The sequence below is a fragment of the Diaphorina citri genome, unplaced genomic scaffold, assembly GCF_000475195.1.
Source record: "Diaphorina citri unplaced genomic scaffold, Diaci psyllid genome assembly version 1.1 scaffold31, whole genome shotgun sequence".
In the NCBI taxonomy this organism is placed as follows: Eukaryota; Metazoa; Arthropoda; class Insecta; order Hemiptera; family Psyllidae; genus Diaphorina; species Diaphorina citri.
This window is the reverse complement of record NW_007377469.1, coordinates 419,479-445,832: the sequence shown is the minus strand read 5'-3', so window position 1 is coordinate 445,832 and position 26,354 is coordinate 419,479. Positions and strand designations below refer to the sequence as shown.

At 35.5% G+C, this 26,354-nt stretch overlaps 2 protein-coding genes across 2 annotated transcripts in view; one reads left to right on the top strand and one right to left on the bottom strand.

The window, feature by feature from the left end:
* Positions 1 to 42: 42 nt before the first annotated feature.
* LOC103511408 (serine/threonine-protein kinase SIK3-like) lies at positions 43 to 9,632 on the top strand. The gene is made up of 14 exons (XM_026825110.1): positions 43 to 57; positions 206 to 322; positions 1,169 to 1,232; positions 1,487 to 1,648; positions 2,167 to 2,291; positions 2,563 to 2,686; positions 3,081 to 3,292; positions 3,646 to 3,769; positions 4,882 to 4,961; positions 5,370 to 5,646; positions 6,357 to 6,558; positions 6,766 to 6,848; positions 7,697 to 7,855; positions 8,478 to 9,632. Exons 1-14 carry the CDS (start codon positions 43 to 45, stop codon positions 8,966 to 8,968), a joined length of 2,235 nt encoding a protein of 744 aa, XP_026680911.1. The 3' UTR covers positions 8,969 to 9,632.
* A 7,010-nt stretch (positions 9,633 to 16,642) lies between these two features.
* LOC103511399 (ecdysone-induced protein 74EF) overlaps positions 16,643 to 26,354 on the bottom strand; it is a 61,488-nt gene continuing 51,776 nt past the window's right edge. Inside the window, exons 5-7 of the mRNA XM_026825148.1 lie at positions 20,883 to 21,152; positions 19,530 to 19,722; positions 16,643 to 19,141 (exon numbers count right to left, since the gene is read on the bottom strand). Of these exons, the coding sequence (XP_026680949.1) occupies positions 19,033 to 19,141; positions 19,530 to 19,722; positions 20,883 to 21,152 (572 nt within the window). The 3' untranslated portion in view covers positions 16,643 to 19,032. The remainder of the gene's footprint in view (positions 19,142 to 19,529; positions 19,723 to 20,882; positions 21,153 to 26,354) is intronic.

The following is a 26,354-nucleotide window of genomic DNA, read 5'->3' as shown; positions in this document are numbered from 1 at the left end:
CATTGTGTAGATCTCGAGATAATTAGGGCAACAAAGTTAAATATGAATATGCACAAAGCAAGTAGCTGATACAGGGCTTGCAGTTGTTTATTATCTATTGTTGAAATATCAGTATCTACCCAAATATTTTGTAACAAATTGTTAGCATTGCATACCTTTTAGAAACAAATTGGCAAAAATTAATTAATTTTGATTTTCTTTCCAGGTGGCTATCAAAATTATCGATAAGAAACGCCTTGATGAGCGAAACCTCAGAAAACTATTCAGAGAAGTGGACATAATGTCTCACCTTGATCATCCTCACATTATAAAGCTCTTTCAAGTAAGTTCTTACAATTAAGTGTGAAAAACAATTTGTGTTTGTAGCATTATTTTTGTTCAATAGTTGACTATGGTTCAGGACGAGCCATTTAAACATGGCTAGAGACCATCACCCCAGTGTATGAATGTATATCCTTTCTTTATTCTGCAATCACCATTTGGCTACAGCTGAAGCCGCTACAACAACAACAACAAGTCCAGGATCAATTCCTGGCAGTGTTAAACTTGATTTTTTTTTTCTCTAGATTTGATTACTTGGTGCAGTCAACTTAATGGGGTCAATTGAGTTGCTACTTGTTTGTGATAGGAATCAGTTAAATTTTTTGAATAAATATTAATAAGGTGATTATCTATTAGAAATGCTGTGATGACCTCTAAATAAGTTATGACATGCCTTTGAAAAAATACAAAGATAAGTAAATACTTACATGCATTTACATTTTTTTTTACATAATACATAATAATTTAAGTTTGTCAATTATTATGGTTTGAAACAGTCTAGTAGCAAATATGGTATAAATTATTGTATGAAATTTGATAGCCCATACCAACGCAAATATTTTTGTGGCTATCAAGTAAAAATACATACTTCCTAGATGTTTTTGCTATGTTGCACATAGGTACCTTTGAAACAAAAGAGGTAAAAATGTGGACAGTTAAATTTAATTAAAAATTAACTTTTATTAATAAATTTTAGAAAAATTTTAGAAATTAAAGAACACATGTGAACTCTCCAACGGTCAGATAACGGTCATAGAGATTGTCCAAATTCAAATACTTTCCAAACCTTCTTTCTTTCCATATCTTTTCCACTGTAGGTAATGGAAAATGTTTGTGTTTATTTCAGGTGATGGAAACTACCAACAATTTGTATCTAGTGACTGAATATGCAAGGGGAGGGGAAATATTCTGTAAGTGTATAAATATTCATCTTAAATACCTGTTATTTTAATCAGTTATTGGACTAGAAAGGCATAAAAAAGAGGTGTTGAATGTTAATGTGCTGCAACTTATTTTTTCCAAGTTTATACCCAATTGAAACAAATTCAGTACATCCATCTTTTTGAAGTAGTAGCCTGCTGCAAAAATAAGTAAGTTGAAAGAATGCCTGTGTATAAAATTTCTGTTCTTTTTTTTTAATTAAAATTAAATGTCCTTGTTCCAGCCCACTTGTTAACCATTGGTCAAATGGCTGAAAAAGAAGCAAGCAGATTATTTCGTCAAATTCTATCAGCTGTGGCTTACTGTCATGCCAACAATGTTGTTCATAGAGATATAAAGGCTGAAAATTTATTGTTTGACGAAAACGGTGACATAAAACTAGCTGGTAAGTAAGGCATAGTAATCTAATAAATTTGACTCTTTGTAAGAAATCATGTTTCACAATAACTCTTGAAATGTAGGTTAATGCAAGAATAACTTTGGAATGGACTCATTAGATTTAAACCTTGGACTTTATACTGTGTTCTATGATTCACCAAACTACTAATTTATTTACCCTATAAAGTAATGTAGGGACTAGGTAATATAATGGAAAAATTGCCTTAAACAATCAACAATCTAAGGAGCACTCCTTGTAACAAACTCCTTGAAATTCCTTAGTAATCAAAGAGTGTGCTTTGAAAGAAAAAAATACTAGAAAGTAAAAAAAAGTCTTTGGAAAAAAAGCAGCTCTTATGTAATCTACAGAAGAAACAAAAGAAAACACTGCACTTTTGATCAAGCTCCTTAGAAACAAAAACACTGAACTTAGGTTCAGAATCAATTGTGCATCACTTTAGAACAGACATTTTCCTTCATTTTTAGGTGGATTTTTTCAGTGTGGATTTTAATTTTGTCTTCCAGATTTTGGCTTCAGCAATTACTTCACACCAGGTCACATGTTAACAACGTGGTGTGGATCTCCGCCTTATGCTGCCCCAGAATTGTTTGGAGGTCGGGAATACGATGGTACCAAATCCGACGTTTGGGTAAGTTCTGTTGATTGAAGTGAGCTCCAAGTTTTAATTTGCTGAATTTCCTTTTAGTTTGTCTGTAAATCTGTTTGTTTCACCATAACTCGTGAAAGGTTATCGTTTGATCAAATTTAATGAAATGTGTTAAAAATCTGTAAAACATGCAGGAAATTTTCCCATAACACCAATCTCCAGATATGAAGTCTACCACGCTAACCACTACACCACTCATGTCCGATTTTCGTCAGCAACTGAGTCTCCTAATTAATATGTTTTCATATTGCAGAGTCTGGGAGTTGTTCTGTACGTTATGGTCACTGCTCAGTTGCCTTTCGACGGCCCGAATTTGGCTGTTCTCAAACAACGGATTTTGTTTGGAAAATTCCGAATCCCCTTCTACATGAGTGCTGGTAAGGAATATATCTCCTATTGGATTAAACAATGTTTAATAAAGTCAGTTTAATTTTAAACCAAATTTAATTGACAGGAACATGTCTTTATGTAATCATATAGAATATATCCAGGATGGTCGGATGGTCTACCTGGGGGACTTTCAGGGAGGATACCACCCTGAAATTTCCCTTGCTGAAGAAATAATAAAGGTTGAGTGCGAAGGGCATCCACTTGTAAAAATTTGGTAGCCTAAAACCAAATGTCAGCCCGAAGCCATGACCCTAGGGCTGATTGAGAGGCTGACGAGAAACGCATCTAAACACGATTAAAGACAAGGAAGAAGAAGAAAATGGAATCCATCCAGGAACATTGGAGTGCAAAAGGTTTATTTTCTATCCTTTCCTCTTACAGAATGTGAAAATCTGATCCGAAGTATGCTAGTATTAGATCCAGCCAAGCGACTGACTCTCACCCAAATTTCAAACCACAAGTGGATGAGCGTGCATTGTCCTGGAGACCCTGTCATTGTCAATCCTGTGCCTTCGGAGCCCAAACTACCCAACTCCTTTGTGATAGACCAAATGCTTCAACTCCCTGCTCTAACTAGGAACCGTATACTAGAAGTAAGCTTCTTGAACTAGTTGAGCCCAGAATTACCTTTTATACATATATCTATTTTCAGTATACTCGTATATATTTTCGAAATATGTATCCTCTTTTTTGTAGTTCCTTAAATGGACAGCTTTAAGCAGAAAGGTAGATCTTAATCTATTAACAGAAGCGAACCACTGAACAAGGGGAACTTTGAGTAAAAAAAATCCCTTGGTTGCTTAAAATTTACATATTTTTGGATGATTCTTTTCTGCTTCATCCTCTCCAAATGTAATAGAAGGTCGTATGATGTTCATTAATCCCAGCCCTCCCAATAAAGGTCTAGTTATTAACACCGTTTTGGTTTTTGTCTTTCTGCTTTCAGGAAATTGCTAATAACAAGTTAGGCTCTATCAGTGCCATTTATCATTTACTCTGTCATAGACTGGAAAAATCTGCCTTAAACCAACCTTCCATGACAACGCCTAGGAAAGCCAGCATAACCACAGGTAGGTCTATTAAAACCTTTTTATTATTATTATTATTATTTATTTATTTTTTTTAGCAATAAGTCCTCTTGGGAGCACTCAGTAAAACTTCAGAGTTGTAAAGTATAGTAGGTATTATCTAAAGAAACCTTGTGAATCTTGTGTGTTGGGTTTAATCCCCGATTGAGGGAAATTTTCTGCCCTGAATTTTCCCTAGTTACAGACGGGATAGGATTATTGAATAGATTATACCTTGTTTATCCTGCTGGGATAGGACTGAAAAGTCCCTTTATCCCCACAGTCTAACAAAGATCTTATATTTTTGACATATTATGGGGAAGTAGAGAGTTTTCAAAGGTAGTATGCTTTAGGAATACCATTCTCCGATTTTTAATATTAAAGCGTTTAGCCTGACTCGAACTCGAGCTCCTGGATTACAAGCCCACCACTTCACCAGTGAACTGCTAGCAAACTGTTGTGAAGGTGGTAAGGATATTGAAAAATGTTAATTACTCTACATCATCGCATGCTGTGTTAACTTCATTTACATCTGACATTTAAGCTACCGCGGTGGCAACCTTTACAATGAATGTTCTGAAACAATAAAAATAGATCTCACCTCAAACTCAATGCAACATTGTAAACGTAATTAACTCAGGTCAAAGAATGGAATTGTACTCTTGCTTCCTGAAAACATTGGAATTAGATTTTTTTCTTAGGGAAGAGGAAATTTCAATTTGATTATATTTATTTATCCATAGCTTAGACTGCTTGAACTCTGGCAGATCAAACTAGAAGGTCTCACATACCGAATAAATGGTGTGGTAGAGTAAAATATACCCTGTTTATACAGCCGAAATGAGACTGAAAAGTCCCTTAACTTCCGCAGTCTGAACAAGGTCTTACGATGCATTTGATACAGAATAAATTCACAAATTATAAATAAAGTGGTTGGTATTGGTATAAGTGTGATCATCGGCTAATTAAGCCCTATGTCACTGCAATCTTATTAGATCTATTGTGACTAATAATGTGATTTGATATTTAACTGCTTACCTTATTCTATGTATATGACTAGGGTTCTTAGGGTTGTTGTTTTGGTTGTTGCAATGATTTGATGCTGTTTGTTTCAGGAGTTGTCGAGAGATCTCCCCCTGAGTGTTTACTGAATGTACAGAATATTAGCACGGATGATGAGCAATTGATTGAACAGGTAAAACTTCACCATTCTAATTAGCTTTTCAGGTCTGGTAATAATTTTTGGAAGAGGTTAGAACTTTCTACTCTAATCTAAAATGTCATCTAGCCAGCCCAGTGGGCTTGAAAGGTAGCGCGTGTGCCTTGTAAGCGCTAGGTCGTGGGTTTGATTCCCACCTAGGGCGAACTTCAATCATAGCGAAAAGAGTTGAGAGAATGAAAGTGAGGGGAAGAAAAGGTGCAAAGATTGTGTGAATCAAGACCTGGGTGAGAAATTCATCAGGACATGGGGTACACAATAGGGCTGTCTAGAAGCGACTGACAAGAACTCGCGGATTTAAATAGGAAAAGGCTAGGCAAAAGAAGATATGAATTTGAAAAATACATGTAACACCAATTCAATTCAATTCAATTGTGTTTTCAGTTTGACGACAACCTGATGGAGACGGAAATCTGTGTGTCTCCCACGCCCCAAACCAGTGTCACAGCTACCCGTCGGCACACTGTGGGTCCAGGCGACGAATCCCACTCCCAAGTTCTCGATGCCCACAGCCTGCAGCACTACACCAATCATTTGAATATCCCGCAGTTGCCTAACGCAAATCTGCTGTTCAATTTGCCGCTGGTTCAGTATCAGCATCCGCAGAACTTTATCATTCACGATCAGTACTTGCTGAAACCTCCGCCTGTCATGGGAGCCTGTAAGTACCTTCCCCCTCTCCAATTTTTTTAAAGAAAAATATTTATTGAATTTTAACAATAAATTCCTACCTCCCCGAAGGTTTTAATAGAGAGAACTGTAACTACTAAGATCTTATCGTCCCGAAAGTGAAGAGAGAAATAGAACAGGAGAGGAGAAAATCAGCTGTTCCGAAGAACAAACCTTATCTGTTCAGAATAAAGTTCTTCCCGGACAGGAATCGAATCTAGCTCTTACAAGGCAGGCGTGCTGTGCTACCTTCCAAGCTAGCTAGGCTGACCTTCAAAAAGTTACCATAATGGTGCTTAATAATAAGAATAGTTCTTATTTATACTGCCCGCATAGGACTGAAAAGTCCCTTTACTCCAGCAGTAGGCTACTACTGTTATTGTTGTCAAATTCTCAAATTATATTGAGGATGAAATTCCATACCTCGGCTGGGATTGAACCCACGCCCTCCTGTTTACCAGGCGACGGTCTTGAGCACTACACCACCGAGGTATGAGATGTTAGATGAGATGTTTTATATATTGGGTTGATTGTTTTAAATACATATTTTTCCTACTTTACCGAGGTATTATAAACTTTATATCTGAAATATATAAGACCTTGTTTAGACTGCGGGAGTAAAGGGACTTTTCAGTCTCATTCTGGCAGCATAAGCAAGGTATAATCTATTCTATTCTAATCCGTTTTTCTCTCGTTCCGCAGCCAACTTGAACGGCTTCGGACGTCGTGCGTCGGACGGCGGGGCTAACTTTCAGATGTGCTACCAGAGACTGGACGGTGTTTATAGTCAGCCTGGCAGTAAGGATGAAGTGGCTGCCGAGGCTAAGGAGTCCAACCATTATGGGCAGTCGCAACCTATTGCCGGGATCAGCACTGAAACTGAGGAGGAAAATTCGTTCCAGAGGTAAATTAATTAGTTATTTTATTTTTTATTTCATTTAACAATTCTTTTACAAGCTCAATAAACCTTGAGCTAAATCCTCTTGTATATTTTGACATTTTATGGGGAACATATTTTACAGTTATAGCTATCTACAGTAATTGGTTGAATGTTTGACTTTGTCTCAGGTGTCAATATTGCAAGTGGTTGAATATTTGACTTTTGTTACAGGTGTCACACGGAACAGCCTCCTACCCCTCAGTCTGGTAGAACGAGACGTAGTGGTATTCTAACCGTCACGGATAGACCTCCAGGTAAATGCCTAGATTTTTATTTTAGCCTGACTACCTACATTGAATGTGTAGCATTTCATGTCACCGGCTTGGTTCAATTTCTATTGTTTGTTACTTTTATTTACCTCTTTTCTTTTTATCTCTTTATCCTCTCTATTTATTTGCACCAAGTCTCAAGACAGAAGTTACGTAATTTCCATGTCTTAATATTTTCGTTACATTTTCTTTTCTGTAGTTTTGGTTCATTTTTACTATTAGGTATTTCAATTCAGGATCTATCAGATTTTTTTTTTCCAATGGTGTTACAAGAGCTCTCTGGGATACTTTTATATTGATCTAAATATTCTAAACAAACCCTCAATTCAACTGTTGAGTTTAGATTTTGTCAATATCAAATTTGGGTACAATAATTTATTTGTTATTCAATATGTAGTTTTGTACTGTCTATTATTATCATCATTTTTTTTTTTTTTTTTTTTTTTTTTAATTATTGTTTTTTTTTTTTTTTTTTTTTTTTTTTTTTTTTTTTTTTTTTTTTTTTTTTTTTTTTTAGTAGTTTATTTTAATTATTGGTTCACCAACCTGTAGTTCGGATCGGGAGGCTAGTTGTTCGAGTTTGAGTCAAGTCATAAAATTTACTGGGGTTCGACATTTCTGATTTCAACTGGGGCACAACATTAGTGACAAGCACTTATGTTTAACACAATTAAAATCCCTTTTTTACTATCCACCTTTTACTTTTTTATTTAATTTTCACCACCTTATTTTATTCTTAGTTTTGCTTCACGTTATTTTTTACGTTCATTTCGTTATTTTTCGGTTTTGCTTTGTTGTAGTTTATTCGTATTGTTTTGTTTTCCATTATTTAGTGATAAGTCCGGAACTCGTGCGAGAAGTCGAAGCTCGCATGAACCGTGAGTACACGCCGCCATCTTGTTCGTATCCCGTGTACCCCGCACGACATTCGAGGATCAAGCAAGTAAAGCCGACCTTGTCTCCGTTGAAAGAATCGAGACGGGTCACGCCAGGTAATTTATTCGAGTGTGGTTCGGCGGAAGAGCTCCTCTAGGAGAACCCTGCCACTTAAAGTCATGAAGAAAGAAAAGTCGAAAACATTCTCATATTTTCAATGTCGCTAGTTTCGCTAGATTTTCATGGCCAAGTTCTTAAATAAGCTCCTCGTAAACTGGAGGGTGCGGGTTCAGTGCCAGCCGAGGCATGGAATTCTTATCCTCATTTATTGATAGCTTGACCATATAAAAATGGGGCTCAAAGAATTACGTGGTGAAGAACTACTTGGTATCTCAATATTTATCATATCCTTCATCGTATGATGGCAACCTGCTGGTTTGGTAGGAAAGTGACTAATAGAATAGAATATACCTTGTTTATTCTACTAGAATGGGACCGAAAAGTCCCTTTTTTTTTTTTTTTTTTTTTTTTTTTTTTTTTTTTTTTTTTTTTTTTTTTTTTTTTTTTTTTTTTTTTTTTTGTTTTTGAAGTTAAGCAAGGTTTATAAACTTATCTGTAAACTTTACCTATGAAATATATAAGACCTTATTTAGACTGTGGGAGTAAAGGGACTTTTCAGTCTCATTCTGGCAGGATAAACAAGGTATATTCTATTCTATTCTATGTTGCGTTCACCAGGAACCAACAATGGTGCTACGAGCTTGATCAACCCCCGTATATCTATTACTGACGAGCTGGGCAGAATTTCCATATCAGAAGAACTGGACCTGAATGTACACGAACATCTAACCCTCCTAGCCAATCATCCTTTATCCCTGTCATTAAAGTCAAACAACTGTGTTAACATTAACGCACATCCCCTTCCTAGTAAACCCTCCATCGTGCGAGGTATAGGAAAGTGTTCAACTCAACAAAGCTACTGTGATACTTCCTACGAACAGTTCGAAATCCCGCTGTGCAAAGAACTGGCAACTCAGGACCTTGTAGGCCTTCTACAGCACTTCTTACCAGAGCCTTACCCTCTCATCGATAAGAACGTGATGGCATTTCCAAACGGTCTTCAGATCGAGCTGGAATTGCTCAAGACAAACTTGCGTCTGAGACGCATCTCAGGTGATCAGTCAGAATATAGACATTTATGTAACCACTTAGCATCAACTTTTTCCTAATACTTATGCTTTGTCCTACGTATAATTCATTGTTTTTCTACTATATTCACAGGACTGTTGAGATGTGAATGGAATGGTTACTTTGTGAGGTATACGTGTAAAACACAATGTGCCTTATATCACAAATCTTAGTGATTTTATTATTGCAAGTAGCAAAGAAAAGATGTAGAACTTCCAAATCTTCAGGGCTTAATATTTAGTTTTCAAAATGTACGACCTCATAAACTTTGCAATGTCACACCATTTGTTCAAACGGGAACCTAGACAGTTATCATCTAGATAAACATATACATATTGCTTTGTCGGACTGTACTCAGCATTGTAAATTGTCAGAACAATTGAAGAGTCAATTTCTTCCAGCAGCAATAAGGCGGCTTAAGCCCAATTAGTATTTTGTTATCTTGGGATATACCTTTTTTCAGCTGATCGTTTCTTTTTGATTTCTCAATTGGTGTTTTATATCTCTTGATTTAAAAACACTGCAAATTTATGAAGTCACACACGAGACCTTGTTAGACTGCTGGGGTAGAGGGACTTTTTAGTCTCATTCGAGCAGGATAAACAAGGGATATCCCATTCTATTCTTTCTCTTAATAAGCTCTTGGGGTTTTCTTTCAGCAAATCAATTTACCTGTAGCTCATTCTTCAGTCTTCACATCTCACCAGCATTCCTCGGTAATTTGTTTCTTAGTTTCTTTCCCTCTTTATTCTTTGTTTATTTTGTTTTTAATCTCTTGATTTTGATTCCACATGAGGCTTCACTTGAAGAGATTGTAGAGGTTAAGGTTTATCATACTGTGTACGGAAAAGTCTGTGGAACAACTGAACTTAAAACTGAAGAGGCAAGAAATGCAATTTTTATTCTAGTTATGAGTACCTGCGAAAATAGAATTAAATATTTTGGTTCTTAGAAGATTCCATCGAGTTTGGTTTAAAGTCTTCTTAAAGGTTACTTATGGGATGTAAAGTGAAAAAGAAAATCCACCGAAAACACTCATATTTCCTGGAATGTTTCATCTGAGAAATATCTACTCCTTTACTACAACTACCAGAAAAATTGCTTCCAATTGTCGCTTCTTTTGCAGTCAAATGTTTATACGTAATTAAATTTAATTTTGTCGGAAATCGTCCTCATGTTTCCAAGATGAAGTTTTTAAATGAATTTTCTATAAAATACAATGGAAGGTAAGAAAATCCTTTTGTGATACAGAATACAGGGACGGCCCAATATAAAAATTTCAGTTGTTTCCAGATTTTTGCAGCGCACCGAATACTTGTTTAGCTGTACCGAAAGTTGTACAGAATCAGAAAGAGTGTTCCAATGTCCAAGTCATAAAATTTCAATTTATTTTCTTATATCAGACTAGCCGAAATCCGTCGCTTCACTCCGGATTTCTGCTAGTAAATCCTCAAGGCATGGCCGTTCATGTCACTCATCCTTTTAGTGGTCTTGCTCGGCGTAGCTTAACAAAAACGAACCGGAAAATAGCCTATAGCCTTCACGGGAGTGCAAGCAATAAGTTCACAAAGTTTCATAGCAATGGGATGAGCGGTTTGGCCAGGCATAAAGTTCGAACAAACACACACAAACAAAGAAATATTCATTTTTATATATTAGATAGTTGTTCAAGTAGCTCCAAAATCCTTCTTCTGACACTAATTTCCTTTCTCAGCGTATTAGGTTTGAGTAAATATACAATAGTAGTGATCATTTTATTTCATCAGTATACAGTGTTCTTCAAATTCAATCAACATATCTGCCCCCCTTTTTTTTTTTTTTTTTTTTTTTTTTTTTTTTTGACCTTACAATGGAAATTTTAAAGGAGGGATTGCAGATTTTTTCTCCAACTAAAATAAATCAGCCTTAATGTTTATTTTATATTGGATTGGATAGTGTAGGTATACATAGAGTATAAAATTAGCTGATAGCAATACTTGTCATCAGAATCGAAAATCACCTTACCAAAAACGCAGGATTATCAAAAATGGAGTTTAGTGGTTGAAGGTTGTCATTCCTTCTATTTTAACAAGATGAAATAATAAGAGATGATAGTCTTAAATTAATATATTTTCAACTCAATGTAATTCAATTCAAGATAAGTTAAGGTGCGTTTTTTTCTATGAAGATATTGGGACAAGACCGATCAAATACATACAAAATATTCGATGGGAAACTAGTAAAACAGTAATTGGTCCACGGTCCAAGTACCTACGATTACCAATCGTGTCAAACGCAGCTTAACATATCAAATCCTATGTTGTTTCTTTATTCGTCTAGTAGAGAAGACTACAATTTATTGTTTTGTCAAATAATCAATCGGCCTTTCCAATGGTCGACTTTCTAATATGCATATTGAATATCGATATATTTTCGTTTTGTTTGGATTTCATGTTTATATCTTTTCTAATCAAAATCAAAATAAATAAAAGTCATATTTTTGTTCCAATTGTTTTGTTAGTTCTTTTGATGTAAAACATTTGGCTAAGTATTGTAGATTGAGCCAAATTAAATTATTAGAAAATCGACCCCCTTCTAAAATGACATTGGAACGTTGTATTTCATAAATTTTGATGAATTGGACTGACTCGATTGTTCGGCCTATACAGGAAACCTCACATTTATGAAAAGCCATTTCCGCTACATTGAAGTTCAGTCCAAAAGTTTTTAACTGACGTTCTTCTAAGGTGGGTTAACTCTTCTTGCCTTGTCTCCATACCTGCATTTCTAATCTAAAAAATACTGTTGAATAATGATGAAATAAGAAGGACGATATTTTTTTAGTTTTGAACCAAATTTTATTTATTTAGGTAAATCTTTATAAATTTCTTTGAATTTTCTTTTTCAAAAGTACAATTTTTAAATGTAACAAAATGAAGAAATTTTATAAAAGTATTCACCAGAAAATATACACACAAAATATCATTCGGACCAAATTACAGTATGAAGATGAATTTGGTAACTCACAAGACATGAAAATGGTTAGTTCATGTGTCAAATACAAGCTCATACATACTCGAAGGTTCAAAAGTGATTCAAGTTTCACACATTTTGAACCCTTTAGAAAAGAGACCCCTAAGTGCATCAATAATACTCGTTGTATTGGTGCAAATAAATAGTGGAAGAAAAAGTTTTTAAACGTTTCAAATTTAATATTAAACTGCCCACCAAGTAGTTTTTCAAGAGTTTTTCTTCTGCGATCAGATTCCGATTTTCTAGATTAATTTAAAATATTTGTATAGAATATCAAAGATTTATTTTTCAGCCAAATCAAAATTTTTTACTTCTGGATTCTCTTTTCTTCTATCACTTTCGTATCACAAGTACAAATGGATAAAAAGAAAAGAACGGGGTAGGTATAGTTTTGATTTCAACTTTTTATGATATTGTTGGTGGAGTCTTGAATTTTTTTGGCCACTTTTACGAGACTGGTTGACTTGAAATCCAGCACACTTTGTTATTTTTGATGACGGTAGTATATTTCATGGAAATTTTAGGACTTTTTCAAATAAAAGATATATTTAAAAATTTTGCTTGTTTTCTAGTAAAATCATAAATACTGACCAGGTAGGTATTATTGCAGCAACACAAAAAGAAACAATAAAATAGAAAGTAACAAATGACGGGAGAGGGGGGTTTTTCATGAATAATAAATTTGTACACTTACTTTTAGAGTAAAAAAATATAATAATAACTTGAGCACTTCAATTAATTTTTTGTCTTACAAAAAGTTAGCTGTCATATAATTTAAACATCAGTACATATTTATGTAAGTAACGGCAGTTTGTTTGAACGTAGTATCTATGCATTGGGTACACTATTGTTTTCCAAGATGAAACAAGTGTGAAATACCATAGGTTCTAAACCTGATGATTTTATCATTATACGATAGGAAAGGTTGAGCTATGACATAAGTTGCGTACTAAAATGAAAAAAAGATGTCCGACTTGCGTACTGGGTCTTTTTTGTTTATTTTTCAAAAGGTTGAGGGATTTTTTTTTTATTAACATGGGACAAAAACATTCCCGTATTCCTAATTTTGCTCAAATAATTAAGAAGTCCTTTTTATATGTTTCCTAACCCTATACTAAACCCAATAACACACAAAAAGTTGATCATTTGTGAAAGTTCTTTTCGCGTGCTACCTAACCCTATTATTCCCAGAAAGTTGATCATTTATGAAAGTTCTTTTCAATATTGTCTATTTTGCTATAAAAAAAGAGCTAAAAAAGCCAGTCATACTTCGGTGATCTTGCTGCAATAGAACTGTAGTCACTTTTTTTCAGTCCATTTCATTTGATAAACAACACATACACAAAAGTGTTTTCCTGGGTCTCGTTTAAGAGTAAATTTTACTCATTGAATATGAATAGTCCCCTAATATCTCACACTTTCGTTCTTTTCCCAATGAGCACACTCAAGACCCTGAGTATTGCGAAATAATGGAGCAAAAACCCCCTAAGTAGTCAATGAGTCAAAGAAGTCAATGGTTCAAGCAATGAACATGGTGATCCTGCCTCGCTTTTTTCATTGGAGTTAAGTAGCAGGTTTTTTTCATTTCACAGCGGTAATCTGAAATTTGTAAAAATGTATCTTTTTTATCACCTTTTTCAATCCGTACATTTGTAAAAATAAATAGATAAAATACTAACTTTGGTTGGAATTGCTTGTGTTCCAGGCTGCAACCTAGGAAATTCCCTATCGCCGGATAAACCCTTGGATCTTAGGATACAACACACATCTCAGACACCCTCCCCCACATCTCTCAGTATTATACAGGAGGAGATTCCGCCAGGTAAAAATTACCAGTGTGTTTTATTGAACGAACGAGTTAATTTATTTATTTATTCGTGTGTTCTTTGTTGTGCAGTAATTCAGAAACAGTTGAACGTTTTTTGACTAATGTTGACAAGAAAGTTTAACAGAGGAAGAAATTCCATGAAATGTTTGTTAACTTCTGAACATGATAGGAGACTGTCCAAATAGTATCTGAGCATTCTCAAAGGTTAACAAACACTTTCTCATGAGATTGTATAGACCCGGTTGTAAATATTTTAAAATCAAGAACTTGAATGTTATCTGATTTGTTCTAGCTACCTAACCCTATCATTCCCAGAAAGTTGATCATTTGTGAAAGTTCTTTTCGCGTGCTACCTAACCCAATCATTCCCAGAAAGTGGTATTTTTCCCCAGTCTACCTGGTTTTCCCAGTACGCAAGTAGCACATCTTTAATACGCAAGTAGTACTATCTACCTGAAAATTTAGTACGCAAGTAGTACTGCAGTACGCAAGTAGTAAACACCGTATGAAAACAACCCCCTTAAATGAGAAACAAATTCATTAAATTCTTAGATTTTCATCAAACCATTAAGATACAGCCAATGTGGTCGCGCTGCTACACCCAAAGAGGAAAAATTCAAGGGAACCAGTTCTGTTTTTTACGAAAATCAGAAAGGAAAAAATACACCTATATCTGACTAGATTTGTGAGTGGGTTTAAACTCCATTTTCATACTCAAATGGATGCTCAGAAAAAAATCAAATGTACCCTTATTGTGATAACAGTAATATCTATGTAATTATTTATTCCATATAGGTAGGTATTTATAAAAGAAAGAAAGTAGGAATGGGTATACAGCCCCCCCCTTGTTGTTTCCTAGAATTTTTGGGCTAATTGGGGTCCAGTTTCCTGGAAATTTAGGCCCTATCGCTAGTCGTCAATCAAACGAATTCATATATCATTTATCTGTATATGTTGAACTATTTCTGCATTTGCACTCAAGTACCCACATTCTAGTGCAATCTCAGATATAACTGACGGTCAACTTTGTCCAGAAACACAAACGATACATAGGAGAAACGATAATTTAATAAACAAGTTCTATTCCCCATACGAAATAGTTCAGAAAATTGTTTTGACCCCTTACTTTTGTTTTTATCAAATGAATTATTCCGAAAATGATTTGAAACTTATGATTTTTTTCTTTTTTTTTTTCAATTTAATTTAATGCCATGTAATGTAAACTTACCATTTAGAGATGCTATATAAAGTGTAATATGTACGAGTATGTAATGTGAACTTACCACTTTTTCATGATTCATGCTTACTGTTGAGTAATTTTAGGAAAATCTCGAGAGAAATGGTTGATTCTCCCGATAATCTTATCGGCCACATTTGTTAAGGTTCTCAAGGAAGTACCTAATAGTAGAAGTTTTCCATCATGTATGGCAGTAGAACGTTCATTATCCGAACTAATTAGGTCTAAGTTATTCTTACAGTCGAGTTTATAAATTAAGAAGTTAAATAATTTTGTATCTTCAAAGGTTTGAAGGAAAAGATTTTAGGAGTTTTAATCAACTCTAGGGGGGGAAAAGAGTTGAGATGATCGAGGTTCTACTGTACTTTAATCCTTACTTGATTGTTTACTTGACCGTAAGGACTTGAATTCTGCTTTAAGTGTTAAGTTATAGGAGTTACTCTCTGGGCTGGATTGGTTAATGAAGATTTGGTTTTGCCCGACACAAATGTTCTGAATTTGCCCCATGAGTAACTCTCACCTTGTTGTGATAGACAGTAAAAAAAGTCTTTAGTTTAGTTTTAATTTTTTTTTCTCTAATAAACGTTGACCGCATTATCAAACCACGTCGCTCCGAAAGTTTCACACTGGATATTTGCGCCTGAAATTTTTTGATTGAGACGGGTTCGATGCTTCTTCAAAAGATTTTTCGCATTTTCGCTATGCCAATAATAATTTTAATTTGCAAGTTTCAATTTTAAATTTTGGAGTTTCAGGCTGTTGGGTTTAGATCCGATTTCTACGCTTACGACTCGAAGTCACGTGATTCAAACTCAGGAGTATATCTATACATTTGATTACATCGCTTCCAAATTTTTTGTATCACATAGATTAAGATTACGTGCGACGTTGTAAGACTAAAAATCTGATCCAATGGATCCACAGCCTTACGTGATTTGATAAACCAACGAAAATTTGAGCGATATGCATTATAATGTTCAAGATTTGTTGTGATGAATTTTGTGAACGTTTTCATCTCTATGTTGATAATATGAAATTGTGATAGTGTGATATTACTGTTAACTTTTGTCCTTTCTTTTCTTAGCTCATTAAATATCTTTAACATTCCTTATAATTTTCTTATGCTTGAGGCATCAAATAGCACGATTTTTTCAAAAGGTACCTACATACCTAATGTAGATTCCTACCACCAATGGTAACACTCAATTCCTCCTAGCCATTTATCAAAAAGAGAAGACAAAAACAGTGTTTCCGATAATTATATTTAATCTATTAAAACTTATGTTAATTTAATTTCTCTTGGCTAGAATGGAGCACCCGGTTTTTTGAAATGAATATGAAATGTACAAATTCTTTGTATTTTAGAATAATTTTGAAAATCTGTCTCTTACGAACTTAAATTAATCTTACGAACTAGGAAAATTGTGAGTTAAAGTTAGTTTTTCCTTGTGACTAGAAATTTTGACTGTCAAGAAATGAGGGAAATTAAACGCATCAGTTCAAAGGAGTTGGAAATTGGAAGAAAAATAAGAGAACATAATTTGACGTTTGGGAAGAGTGTCAGTCTCCCTACTTTTGAATACTTTCGAGGTTTCTCTATTGTATGTTTCCAGTTTCCTACAACTTTCCTTCGATGTTTGTCTACTATCCTCAAATTCGACTTTTCAATCAACATTGAAACTCAACTTTTTTCCTTCTATTGTTGAAAGGTAAAAAATGAGTCCGATCCATTATCACGATTTTACCACCGAGGTACCCTTTATATAATTGTGGGTAGTGTTTTGCCAGGAAAGATGTACTTTTTCAGGGAACGATAAATTAATTATCAAATTTATCATTGAAAGATTGAGTTCCTCATAAAACCCAATAGTATTGATATCTTTGACATAATTGTGCGCAGCAAAACGCAATTTGAGGACGGACTTTTACTGAGAAAATTTTATCTAAGACCCGGGCAGTGATGTAGAAAGGTGACGTGAAGACCCGGGCAGTGATGTAGAAAGATGACGTTCCATTCAATGATAAATTATATAAAATTGGGTGTTCTAATTCAGAAGAAAAATGATTGGTAAATAAACGTAATTTTAGAGAGTAAAATATTAAAATTTGCATGACAAATGAACATGTTGCATAGATTTATATAATGAAGAACTTACTTCTACAATTAGGGGGCAGTGATGAAAAATGAACAAATGTTTGCATTCCGTACTTTACGTATATAACTTATCAAAAAATAAACGCATCCCATTTCGTTGTAAATGTCACACATAAATTGAGCATTTTGACAGTGAAAATATGGGATTAATAAAATGAAACTATTGAGAATATTTGAGAGAAATAATTTTCTGTGGCTGAATTGAGAATGAAATTACCGGGACATCACTTTGTTAGATGGGAATTTCAATCTGGCACTTGAAGGTACTTATTAATTAGGATGAAAAGTTGTTGGTAATATTAGTGTTGCCAGATATCATTCTGGATGATATTATTTCGGAGACTCGGTATAGTCAAATGAATGACACAAATATTTCGGAGACTCGGTATAGTCAGTCAAATGAATGACACAAATATTTCGGAGACTCGGTATAAACAATAGGTACTTCAAAGAATCGGAGCTATACGCACTACAAATCATTACATAAATCTAGCAAACTGAATTTCCTTGCAACAGTAAATTTGATTTAAAACTCTTATTTTACTACTATTTCTCTTATTTCTTTAAGAGATCGGATTAAATAATTAAAGAAATCTAATAGTAGGTAAGTACACAAACAAGTAATATCTTAGCCTTAATTATAAGAAAAAAATCTCATCTTTTTCAAAGGATATAAAAAAATATATTTCTCAGTAAATGCAAAAAATAATTCGACATTCTCTGTTCCAATTCTTTGTCAATCACCACACTAATTTGTTTATAAAAATAATTACTTTCTTGTAAATTTAGATTTGTAAGGATAAAGACACATTCATTCCTAGAGAGACTTTAACAAATAGAACAGAATAAATCAAACGAAGAACAGTACAAGAATTACCTATGTAGGGACTAACTTGAAAAAGATGAACTGTGGTGAAAAATCTGTAGCTAACCGAAATATGGATCAAGGTGATGAATTTATTTATATTCAACAAAGTTCAAAGTACTTTTTTTTTTCTCTCAAAAGCCAACCATTTCAATACCAAACCAAATTCGGGCACTAGGGAAACTTGAAATTACTCCTTTTTAGACCCAAGGATACTGTATTTTCATGGGATTTTTTCCCCTCTGTTATCATAATATATTTTGCTATCGCTGTTGCCTAATAAATATCTAAGGTACTTAGGTACACAACAGTGATATGTAAGACTAGTCTAGTTTGAACAAAGATGGATTGTTCTTTCTCAACTTGGGCCACTAAGGAGTTTTTTCATAATTTAATATAGGTATCACCTACCTATTTTTCTCATGAAACGTATTGAGAACCATCAGAAAACTTGAATTTAAAGGAAAAGGCCAAGATGTTCTTGTCAAACAAGTTCAAACTTTAAAAGAATTGATATCTAGAAAAATACTTGAGAGTATTACTCTCCTTAAACTTTTCCATGTTCATTATTTTACGTGGCAAGTGATATTTACGCTTGAAATTTTACATAGTCTTGGGCTAGATTCCACTTTTGGCCGGTTTAATTAAGCAGTCAAATAGAGGATCTTGTATTTGTACGACTGCCGAAAACTAATTGGCAATTCACCACAATGGTTATTTATTTAAACCAGTCAAATCTGACGGTGGAATCAAGCCTTGACCCTGCCACGCGAAATAGACACGAAAAAGCAAGGTACTTTCTTTCTTACTAAACTTTAAACATTTACAGTTTTTAACAACCAATAAAATTATAAATAAACAGAAACATGACAAACAAATTAAAAGAAGACAAAATGATTAAGAAGAGAGAGAGAGAGAGGGGGGCAAAAATAAATATAATGGAATAGTAAAAAAAAGAGAGAAAAATGCTAAAATTGACTTAAATAGAAAATAGGTACATTAATTTTCTCAGGCTCCACTGCAATCAATTTCAATAATGTCTTTTGGTACATCAACAAATTGGTAAACTAAACGCTGGCCATCTACTTTCGCTAGGATGCCTCGTTGGTAATAGTACCTGAAATGAGAAGAAATGGGACAATTAGAATAAGTTTTCATTGAAGGAGCAATAAATTAGCAGGTAGGTACTAACGGTATTACCTATAACTGAAGTCAACACATGACCCATAATGGAGGAAAAAACCAATGGGACATCACGGGTTGCTGTCTGTTTTTGGGTACACTTGGTCCTCAGCCTGGTGAGGACAACTGAGGATCTGGTTCGAATTTGAGCAAAATGGCGCTCGGCGCGGTGATTTTAACCCCCAATTAGCCTTGGACATCAAGATGCGTCTATTTATAATAAAGTTTCATTTTAATTTAAATTTTATTATAAATGGGCACATCAAAAATAATAAGTAAATAGGTAGGTGATAATAAAAACGAAAGAAATCGTGTCAACTTACCTCAGAGCTCTTCCCATTGTTTCATAATTCATATCAGGTTTATTTTTGTGCAAACCCCAAAGTCTTGATACAGCTTTTGAGTCTACTAATTTAAATACACCTCGTTCCCTATTCGTCCATTTAATATATCTTGGACAATATTCTCTATCTTGTAGTAGTTTTAATAGGAATTCCCATAGGTAAGTGGTAGACCCTGAAACAGACGGAAAATACCGATTAGTTCTTGTAGGCCAGCCTAGTTAGCTTGGTTGGTAGCGCGTCTGCCTTGTAAGCACTAGGCCGCGGGTTCGATTCCCGCCCGTGCCGGATTTTATCCTGATGGGATAATGTTCGTTCTCGGAACGGCTGGTTTTTTCCTATCCTGTCTTAGGAGGAGCGGGGCGGAGCGGCTGACAGTTTCAATTTACCGAATTCTGTAAACTGGAGTCTTCTAATCAATCAAATGACCCAATATTGCAAACTATTTGACAAGATCACTACAGATCCACATCCTAGTGAATCGTCAGCTTGTGAACATTGTGGGAAAACAAACCACTACGATCGCACAGTAAGTTAACGCATGAGTAGTCAAGCATTCAACCTATTTAGAGGAAATTCTTAGCGAAGTATGCCTACGAGAATTATTGATATGGAGATCGCGTGGACACAGTTTCCTACTGAGACATATTACTACTATCGTACAAAAACTATGCCTAAAATACTACCGCACAGACCACAGAACGGGGACGATTCTATGGGGGACGAGATGTTGAACTAACGTCAGCTGATTGAAAACCAATTCTAAGACGGCCAGTTATGCCCTTTAGCTTCGAAAAGTTCAAAGATATAGCCTTCAAATTATTTGATCCAAAGGACAAAAGTAAGCCTTTACCATTGACAAATTGAGAGTGCCTAAAGGCATGTGTTTCAATCCACTCGTCTTCTCACCTTAAAGTATTCAATTCAATTCACTGGGTAAGGTAAGTGTTCAATTCAATTCCATTTATTTACCTATTTAATTGTACCTGTACCCTGTCCCTGCCCAAATACATAAGACCTTGTTTAGACTGCGGCAGTAAAGGGACTTTTCAGTCTCATTCTAGCAGTATAAGCAAGATATGTTCTATTCTATCTGTTCGATAAATCTAAAATCTCGTCATCTTTGTAGGTATCTATTCTTCTGTTATTTTTTTTTCATCTATCTCTTCATCTTCTCCTTTTCCCGTTCAACAGTACTATCTTTGGTTGGGTGGAAGAGCTCACTGTGTGAGAATCCTGCCATAAAGCCTTAAAATAAATAAATAAATATACTAGGATGGTTTTCCCAAGTCAATATCTAACTTCTAAGAATCTATTCATCCTAATGATTCTCACCTTCCCTACTTTTCCTCTTGGCACCAGTCCCCGGCGTTCCCTCAGACTTGACGCGTCGGATTTTCTTCTTCACCCTCTGCTGGAATCCCAACTCCAAGAAGTACAGATCGTCGTGCGAGCTGGTGGCAGCGGCTTGAATCACAGACGTAGGAATGGCGGGCCGGGTAGGCGAGGGCCCCGGGGGCATCACGAAGCCTCCGTTGTTGTAGTGGTAGTAGCCGTTGTGCGTGTTGGACGGCGGGGGCATGTACCCTCCATAGTTGTCTGGTACTGGAAACAGAAGGAAAGGCGGACGGGTTAACACATTGTGTGCCAAAGACAAATGGAGAGGCCAGAAAGAAAAATCACTACCTAAGTCCATTTTGACGATTTTTTGAGTTTGAGTTTTGGCGATTAAGAGCGCGCTGAGATCAACACGTTTGTGAAGAGGAAAAAATCAAAATAAACCCCCAAGTGCATCGAAATACACAGAGAAGTTTTGGAGTGTTGCTCATTTTCAGAATTGAAAATCCCTGAGTCCTTCTTTTTCTGATTCCCAAAAGTGCAAAAATGGACCTAGTGATTTTTAATTCTGGCCTCTCCAAATGGTGATTTTCCACAGGAGCTACATTACAAAGGATTGTCTTATACTTAAAGGATTGTCTCTGAGAGATGAGATCCGCTAGCTGACAACAATGTCTAGCATGTAGCGTCTGTAGCACCTAGGGTCTCGCAAAAGCACCAAAAATCTAGTAACTTTAAAACGGAAATTTCTTTGCTACAGAGAGTAAATTCCGTGACAAAGTGAAGAAGAAGGAGGAAAAAAAGAATCTGCATAATTTCAAGTTTTGAACGCAATCCCACATATTGTGTTCACGTTTGAATTGAAATTTATTCAATAGGAAATGCTCTTCATCTAACACTGAGTGCAGACCTCCTGACGTGTTTGAAACGCTACTGGCTACTGACATCCTGTATGTAAAACATGCCAATTAATAAGAGTAAAATATAAAAATTCAACACTCTTCTTAAAATAGAATTCAGAAAAAATATCTCAAGAAATAGAAAATTGAGAAAGGTCATAGAAGTGTTACGGAGTCGGTAAATAACTTGTCTTCGAATTATAATGTACCAACCTATTTAACGTGAAATGGAGTGCATTGCCCTAGCCTACGTCATTTAACCTATTTACTACCCTAATTATACTACCCTGAGTACCCTACCCTATTCATCCTAACGGAACTCTGATACAATAACAAGTACCATGCCCATCTTAATACGGAAAGTCTCGTTTGTTGGTTGGTAAAGATGAGAATAAAAGTAGCTAATTAGCAAGGTACCAACTCATAAGTTGGCAATTTATTTTATAGTTGGCAAAGTTTTCGGTAAAGCTCAAAACCTAATGGACAAATCTTTCTCATCTCAAAACCATTAGAAAATAATATTTTGAATCTTCTTTGTGTTCCAGCTAAAAAAGACACCAGTTGTCATAAGGCTGATAGATACAAACAGTCTACCTAAGCATAAACATTTGAACCTGTACGATGATTTTCTACAGGAGCTTGAATAATTTACGATAGGTACATTGAACAAGTGAATTGAAGAAAAAACGCAGGGAGATGGTTAGAAAAGATTGTTGGAGCGGTACAGGAATACCCCTTATATTTATGAATATTAATGGCTTACAACAAGTTAAGTGTGGATGGGTTAACTCGTTAACTGTTACCATATTCAACTCGGGAAGGAAATGAATGCAGTATATAAACATTTAAAATATATACAAGAAAGAAATATATATCCACAAGTTGGATGAGTGCCTAAAGCGGGGTTAAGGAGGCACATCAAGGTCAAAATAGCCAGCCAGTCGCTCATTTCCTGGTCAATAGCTCCGCGCCTGTCTGCATGGACGCCATTTTGAGTTTTGTCAAGGTTACACTTAGCATTGTGATACCTACTTGACAGACGGAATATTCTGAGCAGCGCGTTAACTTAACAAGAAATTTAGACAGAATCGAGTTCTTCCTTTTCCTTAAAGCAATTCCTTAAGCGACCAATCCCCCATTCTTACTTATTACTTCTCTAAACCTTACATAATCATACCTACCTAGTAAAACAGAAGGTATGTGAAATTGAATGATTTCCGGGCGTAATCTACAAGGAAAATATAGACAGTAAGATTGCTACCTACCTATTAGGAGGTAGGTATTGAGCAAGCAAATTTGCAATCATCCAAAGGATCTACCTAGACATTTCTAACACCAAAAAATGTCAGCTAAACGAGTATCTAATGCAGTCCTACCTCAAACATGTCTAGGATAAATTCCCTAAGACCTCCAATCCTCGATTCACCCTAAAGGACCTAAAACCTAAAGGAAGTCCAAACCACGATTCCAAGAGAAGCGTCTTTAAACCACCAAGGCAGGTGGTTCAGCGACAAACTTTCCTTGATAATATCAATCTCCTGCGCTCATTTATGTCCCAGACACTTCCTCTTCCTACACAACGCTACCGGCAAATTTGGAATCCTGAATTTGACTCTGCCCCTGTTTATCAGAGTGGAACTAAATTCTGAAATCTGAAACGGCTTGAGCGGCTTGAAATTTTGTGGTTGAATGTGGTATCCAGACCCGTCGGAGTATATCCTCGATGGTCCTTTGGAAATTTCAATTCGCCAAGATTTCCTCTGGATAGCCAATTTTTCCAAAACTGGTAATTTCCTCTAGATTGCGCAAACTAAACTTAAGTTCGCAAACGATTGCGCAAACTAACAATAAACTTAAGATCGCGGTTGAAACTTTCGCGCTTTTTCAAGGTTGTGCAGATTTTTTCCTCATTACCTCCACCATTAAACCTTACTCCTCATTGGTCATTGCCTAAAGTGTCTACTAAAATGTCATTTCAATTTTCAGAAAGCAGAATTGATGAAATGAGATACAAAAATCACCTCCTTATCCCTTAAAATCGACATCTTGATGCACCTAGGAAAACACACAGTCGTGTTAAACACAATTAAACAAATCCGAGTGAAATATGACGATGCAGAAATCACAGAAATGATATTGTGCTCGTTTTTCTGCGGTGAGCATAAAAATGTACACAGTATTAAGTGATAATAGGGTTGAAGAACTTTGCCAAGGTTAGCAAATGTGTAGAAAACCAAGGTCGACACCAAGAAGGGGACAAACAGGGCCCTTGTCCATGGGTGACAGAGCTGGGTGGATTGACAAATTGAATTGATTTTTCCTTATTGAATTTTTGGATTAAAATCAAGGAAAACGATTGATCGGAATACCAACAAAAAATTTAAAGCTAATAGATAGGTGTATGATCTTATTTTCCATTGCCTTAAAAGGATGGAATTTTAACCGTGTCAAGTATCAATACTTGTCAGTAATGTCGTTCCCCAGTTAGGTAATAGACCACCCTAATTTTTATGACATGGCTTAGATTCGAACCATCAACCTCCAGATTCGAACCACTATACCACTATAATGAGGTTGGTTTTTCAAGGCACAGTAAAGAACAAGGTATATTACCGATCTAAAACCGAAAAATCTTCTCGAAAAATCACGTATGATCTTATTTTCCATTGCCTTAAAAGGATGGAATTTTAACCGTGTCAAGTATCAATACTTGTCAGTAATGTCCTTCCCCAGTTAGGTAATAGACCACCCTAATTTTTATGACATGGCTTAGATTCGAATCATCAACCTCCCGATTCGAACCACTATACCACTATAATGAGGTTGGTTTTTCAAGGCACAGTAAAGAACAAGGTATATTATCGATCTAAAACCGAAAAATCTTCTCTTCCCGTGATTCAGAGAAATGAACTTAGTTGGTATCAGTTACATAATTGGAATTAGTACTAATTTCCTGAGTAAATGCACACAAGGCCAAGACACGTTTGTCCCCTTATAAGAAAGTCCTTAGTAAGTGCAATGTATTCATTCATATGTTGCAGGGAAAGTGGGAACTGGCGATGGCGCGACGATGAATCATAGTGACCGAGGTCCGGGCTAAAGAGAAGACGAACAAAGCCCTAATTCTGAATGGTCAAAATCCCAATTTCAGAGTCATTTTTCGCTAGCAGAGAAGAAAGAGCAAAGGTCTACCAAATTGGCATTTGTAACTGGGAAGCCTCCATGAAGAAAGTGGCTGAGGAGTTGAGATTTTTTGATGTGCAGCCCAATTACTTCAATTTTGATAGGATTGACCTATCTGGGTGCACTTTCAAGGGGCTATTTCCTGGCGTTTGTGATGCTCTCGTTCAACATCTAATTGGGAGGAGTTGAGTATTGCGTCTTATCCATTTTCTAGCGGTCATTTTATATTTCCAAATTCTACTGACTGTCTCTTCTATTTCCTGTTTACATCAAATGAAAATGTCCCGTTGACATGACGTATTTATAGCAAAATGAGTCATCAATTTTCTCTGGAACACCTATCTAGTTATCACTTGGTCCACAACATGTATTACATTATCTGTTGCCAATGCATACAAACATATGTAGTATACATATGATATTTTGTAACTTAACGCCTTCAGTGTAGAGGTACATACTGACTACATATGTAAAGTGTGTAGAATTGTAGATTACGAGTACCTATAGGACTGCAAATGGCAATTACATCTTCACAATATTTATGACTTGAGCAAATGACTTGTAAATTTAACTAGATAGATAAAATGAAAATAACACTCACAGATGTAACACGAGATTTCTGTTGTGCAGAAAACGTTTTGAGATGAATGACACCTTAGGACTTTGTTTTCTTCCTAGAACATTTAATACTTGATCACTCGAGTACTAGTGTATGCAATTTTTCTATAATTATGGGACATACGAGTAGTATAGAGCTCTGGTTACATTGTTCCATTAATACAGTTTGGTTCAAGCCTGGGGTCAACAAATCAGGTTTAAATCACGCCCTGCCGAGCCGGTATAGTCCAATGATGAACATTTGGCCTGGCAAACTGAAGGACTAAGGTTTGAGTACCAATCAATACGTCAAATTTACAGATAAAGTTCATTCAATAATGTGTCACCAAATCAGAATATTACTGACCACATCCAGTAGAGCTTACCATGAAATCCATACTAGAGTTTGCACGTGATTTGAGTAAATATAGAACACTGATTTAATTAATAATCTCAAGAGGTTTATTATCAGAAAAGTAGATACAGATAGGTTTATTTTATAGCCTGAGTTCATGTTCAAAGAAATTCAAAATCTAGCCCGCAGTATTATGGAGAGTGTGGCATGAGAACATTCCAACAGGTTCTTGGGAGGAAAACGCCCGCTAACTGTCAAAATCCGAGAGGTATAACCAATTTGGTCTGATAAAATTTTACCTACATGATGAAATTATTATTTGTCTATAGATACCCACTATATTATTTGTTGACGGGAAAAATTAAATACCTATTTTGCCTACTTTGTGAGTGGCTTGAAGAAAGACTAGAGTTTTTTCCAAGGCATGCGATTTTA

Coding starts and splice junctions, on each gene's coding strand:
- LOC103511408 (XM_026825110.1), top strand. Junction 3,770..4,881: donor GAAAGCCAGCATAACCACAG/GTAGGTCTATTA, acceptor TGTTTGTTTCAG/GAGTTGTCGAGAGATCTCCC. Junction 7,856..8,477: donor ATCGAGACGGGTCACGCCAG/GTAATTTATTCG, acceptor TGCGTTCACCAG/GAACCAACAATGGTGCTACG.